General features: G+C 42.5%; 1 protein-coding gene across 1 annotated transcript in view; it reads left to right on the top strand.

Moving 5' to 3' along the window:
* CROCC2 (ciliary rootlet coiled-coil, rootletin family member 2) overlaps positions 1 to 1678 on the top strand; it is a 122091-nt gene extending 120413 nt beyond the window's left edge. Inside the window, exon 36 of the mRNA XM_066598441.1 lies at positions 58 to 1678. Coding sequence (XP_066454538.1) covers positions 58 to 129 — 72 coding nt within the window. The 3' untranslated portion in view covers positions 130 to 1678. The remainder of the gene's footprint in view (positions 1 to 57) is intronic.
* Positions 1679 to 6000: the final 4322 nt, after the last annotated feature.

Consider the following 6000-nt stretch of genomic DNA (forward strand, 5'->3'; position numbering starts at 1 on the left):
TGGTTATAGAATTATGCGATCCAGATCATATATAATGTTTTTTTCCTTGTCTCGCAGGTAGCCACACTAGAAGATCAGCTTGACCTGGAGGTGAAACGTAGACAACAGACTGTCCGTTCTGCTCATTAACCTCATTTTAACATGGATATAAAGAAAAAAGCTATCTGAACTGAACGCTATTTGCTGGAAGTACTTTAGTGATCTCTACGGAAAGTCATACAGAGAGTCGCAGGTTCTCATTAGTACCCTGCACATAAAGTTATTTGGTGAACCCAAACTGAGGCCACTGTAAAGCTTTGTCAGTTATAGGGAGGTAAATACTCACTTGGTCATAAAACATGCAGTATTGGACGTGTCCTACAGTCATGAATTTATTACAAAGATAGTCTAATAGGACAGATTAATCACACAAAAGAAATGTAGAACTAGAAATAAAACTGCTGTCTAGTTTGATTGATGTCCTTCTTTGATTCTTCACCATTTGTCTTCCAATAGAGGCCCATAAAATATTGCTGCAGATAATATTTGTACAAACTACACTTTGATGATAGGCAAATGCCAACTACCCATGACCAACGGTACCAGGACTACAACTAAAGAGGTGTTTCTATAGTGGAAGTAGAATATCTAAAGCAGTTTTTATCCCACCCTAAAGGTGCTTTCACATGGGCTGGAATTTGGCTGCAACGCTCACCACAGCACACAGATGAATCCTCATCAAAACCCACATGTCTAAATGCAGATTTTAATGTGGAATTGCTGGCAGATTATTTGGGGATTTTCTGGGCAAATACTATTGATGAGCTATCCCTAGGATAGCTCATCAATAGTTAATGGCCGTGGATCCACTGCTCGGAAACCCGTGTCGATTGTCAGTGCAGCGCGACTGGACCTGGAATTGTACTAGGCAGTTTCACTCCCATTAATTTCAATTGACTCCCATTGATTTCAATGGGAGTGAGGCCGCCTCTGAGACTACCTGCTCTGACCCCATTGATGACATTTGGCCCTGCTGCACTGACAGCAGGGCATACTATCAGCTAATCGTTGGGAATCCTGAGCAGCGGATCCCTGGCAATCAACTATTGATACTCTATAGAATAAGTCATTGATACTATTTGCCAGGAAAACCCTTTTAAGCTTTTTTCAGTTTTTCCTATACGTAGGCATTAAGGTTGCGACGCAAGATTAATGGCAGTCCCACAATTTTCCTGTTTCACTATGAAAACCCTAGCCTAAACAGTTATGGCAGTAATGTATATCTGCAGAAAAACGTATTAACGTAACAGTATGCTTTCTGACCGATGTAAATGATTTCCAGTGAAATTATTTGTTGTGTTTCCAAAGACTCAGACAATCAGCATTAGCGCTCTTTACAGGTAATATCGGCCAACTCGTTGCCTACATCTTGGTTTACAACTAAAGGAACAGATTTAATCTAAAATAAAAAATAACTAGTGCAAATACAAAAAGTAATGTTCCCAGTAGCAACCAAAGAGATTAAGAGTTCCCACCTTTTTGTAGGTGGATTAGAACAAGTTGCTACCTGATTGGTTGCTATGGTTAACTTTGCTACCTATCCTTTGTACCAGCTTTATAAGTTTCTATATGCATACAGTATAACGTGTTTTAGCAGAGATGGTGGATTCTATACACTTTATATAAGTTTGTACAAGTATTTTATTACAATAAATGAATCTTTTTCATATGAAACAATGTTGCGTTATGTCTTATCTGTGACCCCTTTTTTCCACATATACACAGCATAGTGCACGGGGCCTGTAGTCTAAACTATAGTCTGTCTCACTAAGAAAATGCAGCCTATAGCGGAGGCATTGAGTGTATCATTCCTCTGTTTGTGGTTGGGGATTGTCCACTTGTCCCCTCCTCGCCTCTCCTCCGGTCAACAGATACTATCATGAGATCAACAGCAGTGGCATTTTTCACAGGTGGCCAATCCCCAACCACAAGTGATACAAGGCCGCGGCTATCGGATGCATTCTCTCCTTGAGACAGACTATACTACTTTCTATTTTATTTTTTTTTACTCGTTTTATTGAACAATAAACATACCATACAGTATATACCGTATTTTTCGCTTTATAAGACGCACCGGTAAATAGGACACCCCCCCCGTTTCAGAGCGGGAAAATAGGGGGAAAAAAATTTGAACTCACGCACGGACAGCGCAGGGATAGTGCCGGGTGACGCAGCAGAGGTCCGAAAAAATGGCGCTCCATATCACAGCGGCGCGTCTATGAAGCAGGAGGAAGGAAGGAAGCCATTTGGTGGAGGCGGGGAGCAGCAGTTGTACCCGCCAGCGCTCACGAACAATTACAGGTATGTATGGGCGGCAGTGGGGAGGAGACTGGTCGCACATTTGTTTGTGCGATCGCGAGTTTAACACGCAATCGAGCGAACTAAATCGCATTCTCGCGTTAAATTCGCAATCGCGCTAAAAATGGCGATCGGAATGAATTTTTTGGCACATTCGCTTTATAAGATGCAGCAACTTCCCCCACCCCCTGCTTTGGAGGGGGAAAATGTGTGTCTTATAAAGCGAAAAATACAGTAAGTGAATACAAGCTTTTGCATACACCATGAATTCTTCAAATTAGGGGAAAATTACATAGGTACAATATTCACAGTTGATACATAAGTACAGAACACTAGTACATTAGGCTCCTATACCAGTAGGGTCCGGTATTTGGCACCCATTTTACTGGACAAATCCAGGTACAGCCCTATTCAATAGACCTTGAAGTAGATCCTGTGCGGGAGTTGTGTCTGCCGTGCCACACCACCTTCCCCACACCTTGTTGAACTTCCTCGGACACTTTCTATTTTTATAGACTATCTTTTCATATGGCAAAGTAGAATTAACAGTATTTTGCCACTCTGAGAACGTTGGGGTACGTCGGTCCATCCACCTCAGAGCTATCAGCTTGCGAGCCAGAAACAGCACCTTAATAAGAAATATCCAGTCATGAAATTGTCAGTGCCGCTCATCCAAAATTCCCAGCAGGCATATGCCCGGGTTGAGTGGGACTGGCATTTCCATTAGCTGCCTTAGAAATTCTGTGAGCTCCCTACAGTACGTGTAAACATCAGGGCAGCTCCATATGAAATGACTAAAATTTGCACCTGGTGCCTGGGTACTCTGTTCATTTTATAAAGCCTAGTCGGAGTAAGATAGCACTGATAGAGTATATACAACTGCGTTAGCTTATTATTTGCAGCAGGCGACACCATGGTATACGAGGCTATCGCAGTTTCCCACTCCTCCCTGGTAAGGGAGGGTATGAGCTTTTTCCATCTATCCATCGTCTTCATTGGCATGTAGGAGATTTTGGAGTACAACAGATGAGTATACATCACTGATATCAGGCCTTTAGGGCCCTGCGTGCACATTACCCCTATCAATGGATACAGAAAAAAGTGTTGTCTGGGCTCTGGAAATTGTGTCAGGAGGGCATGTCACAGTGGCAGATATCTATAGAAACCAATCCTCGGGACCTGGTAGAGTTGCTGTAACTGTTCAAAGGAGGTCAGATCCATTGATATATAGGTGTTCTAATGTGGTGATTCCCAAGTTCACCCAGAACTGCTTATCTGGTAAAGTCACATGGTGCATAAGCACTCTATACTACTTTCTATTTTTAATTTTATTAATTGCTATGTTCTACTCACATGAAGTTACATGAAGTAATAGAGTTACAACTGGTGATAAATCTACATGCCAACTAACTTCAGTATCAGAAAACAACAAAGGGGAATGAACACTCCCTCCCAAATTACAGCTGATCAGTGGTGCTTCTGGCAGTGGAATACCAGTGATCTGGTTATCATTGAGGGACTTTTCTAACAAAAACAGATTTCCAAAGTGGACAAGACCTTTAAAATGGACAACAAAATCCATGGCCATTTTGGTCTGGTCCGATTCAGAACTCGGGCCCCAAAACCACTGGGCAACATTGATTAAAGTTGCTTTGTTTCAACAGAAATTCTGAAAACAAAGAAAAAAAATAATCTGAGACCATAGTCCAAAACACATATATGTCAGATCCATGTTACCCTGAAACTAATTCTACTATATTAGTTTGGTTAAAATCTGCCCATAATATAATACATAATCTACCTTGAGCCTTTGATTACTATACCACAAGATCTCATGTTCCCCATCATGGCCATTTAGCTTGTACTGGTGAACATCCAGTTTGTTTTCATTCTTAGCTTCCTCCTGCTTTTGTTTCTGGATCGGGCAAAATTCAGCTCCAATGATATCGATGGTGTCTGAGCGGGCACAGGCGGAATAGACTGCGCATATGCCAAGGATTATATGGTGCAGAATAGAGCTTCTGGCCAGGCAGTGAATGTTATGTCACTAGTAGAGATGAGCGAACGTACTCGGATAAGCACTACTCGTCCGAGTAATGTGCTTTATCCGAGTACCTCTCCGCTCGTCCTGAAAGATTCGGGATGCGCTGCGGAGCGGGGAGCTGCAGGGGAGAGCGGGGAGGAACGGAGGGGAGATCTTTCTCTCCTTCTCTCCCGCCCGCTCTGCCCCGCTCCCTGCTGCGACTCACCTGTCAGCAGCGGAGCGCCCCGAATCTTTCAGGACGAGCGGAGAGATACTCGGATAAAGCACATTACTCGGACGAGTAGTGCTTATCCGAGTACGTTCACTCATCTCTAGTCACTAGTAACGCAGCATACATTGCCCTGGCCAGAGCTAATCAATGCAGCAGATGTACGGGATGTCACCGTAAGCCCCGAAATCATGAGGAAGCTAAGTCACGTGGCTGTGTTTCAATCTGAAGATCTACAAAATAGCTGGTAGGACATTAAATTATAATGTTTTCATGCATGTAAAATGAAATTTATTGGGCAAACGTTCTTTAAAATGGGACAGCCCCATAACTATATAATATCATTTGTGTAATTGGGTGGAAGAAGGCTAACTGTTAAGATAGCAGAAATGCAGTCCTAAGCTCTTGCTCACGACCTGAAGGTTGCAAGTTCAATCCCTAAATGGTTCAGGTAGTCGGCTTATGTTAAACTCAGCCTTCCATCCTTCCGAGGTCAGTAAAATGAATATTCAGCTTGGTTGGGGGTAATAAATAAAAAAATTACCTGAAAGTACTGTGGAATATGTTGGCGCTATACAAATAACAAGATTTTATTATTTTCATCATTAAGTGCAGGAATCCCAGGTGTTTACAGATGTTCGACACATTTACTAACACCAAACTAAATGTATCAAATACTAAAATCAAAAGGTAACTACTCAGAAGTCCCTCATGTTGCTGAAAATGCGTATGGCATGTGAAGATGATTTAAAGAGGTATTCCAGGCACAGACTAACTTTTTAATAATGCATGTACATCATCCCAATAGGTCATTTTGTAATAGGTTCACTTTACCTATCTAGCTACTTTCTTCATTTTCTATCTATGTCACATGACCCTCCGGCTGAAAAATACCTCCACTTCCTCTAACATCTTGTCCACATTTGCTACTTCCTCCCCTCTCCATAGCCTCCAACATCCTGTGAGCAGTGCATGATGGGAGGACAAGGGTGGAATCACTGTGCGGTATTGCTCATGTGCAGTTCACAGTACTGGAAGGTCCTGTCTGTCTGCTTCAGCAACTTTCTCTGGCGCACTCAGTAAGGAGGTTGGTGCTTGTAAGTTGCAGGACCTGTAAGCTGGGGGCGGAGCTACAGTGCTGGCCAGTACACAATCTCTATGCATGCTAGAGGGTTCAGAGCAGCAGATAAATGGTACAGGTTGCCGTTACTTAGCTGTACCTACTAGATATCACCATTTTCAGAATTTCCATTTTGAGCCTGGAAAATCCCTTTAAGGAATAGCACTGCTGAATAAACATTGACCTCGGTGCTTTACACAGTTCACACATACACAACACTACAAACTTGATGAGAGCTGTCAGAGACACATTGAATAAGTCACTCTGGTCCCCTTCCAAAATAACACACTA

The sequence above is a fragment of the Eleutherodactylus coqui genome, chromosome 1 (genome assembly GCF_035609145.1).
Source record: "Eleutherodactylus coqui strain aEleCoq1 chromosome 1, aEleCoq1.hap1, whole genome shotgun sequence".
NCBI lineage: Eukaryota > Metazoa > Chordata > Amphibia > Anura > Eleutherodactylidae > Eleutherodactylus > Eleutherodactylus coqui.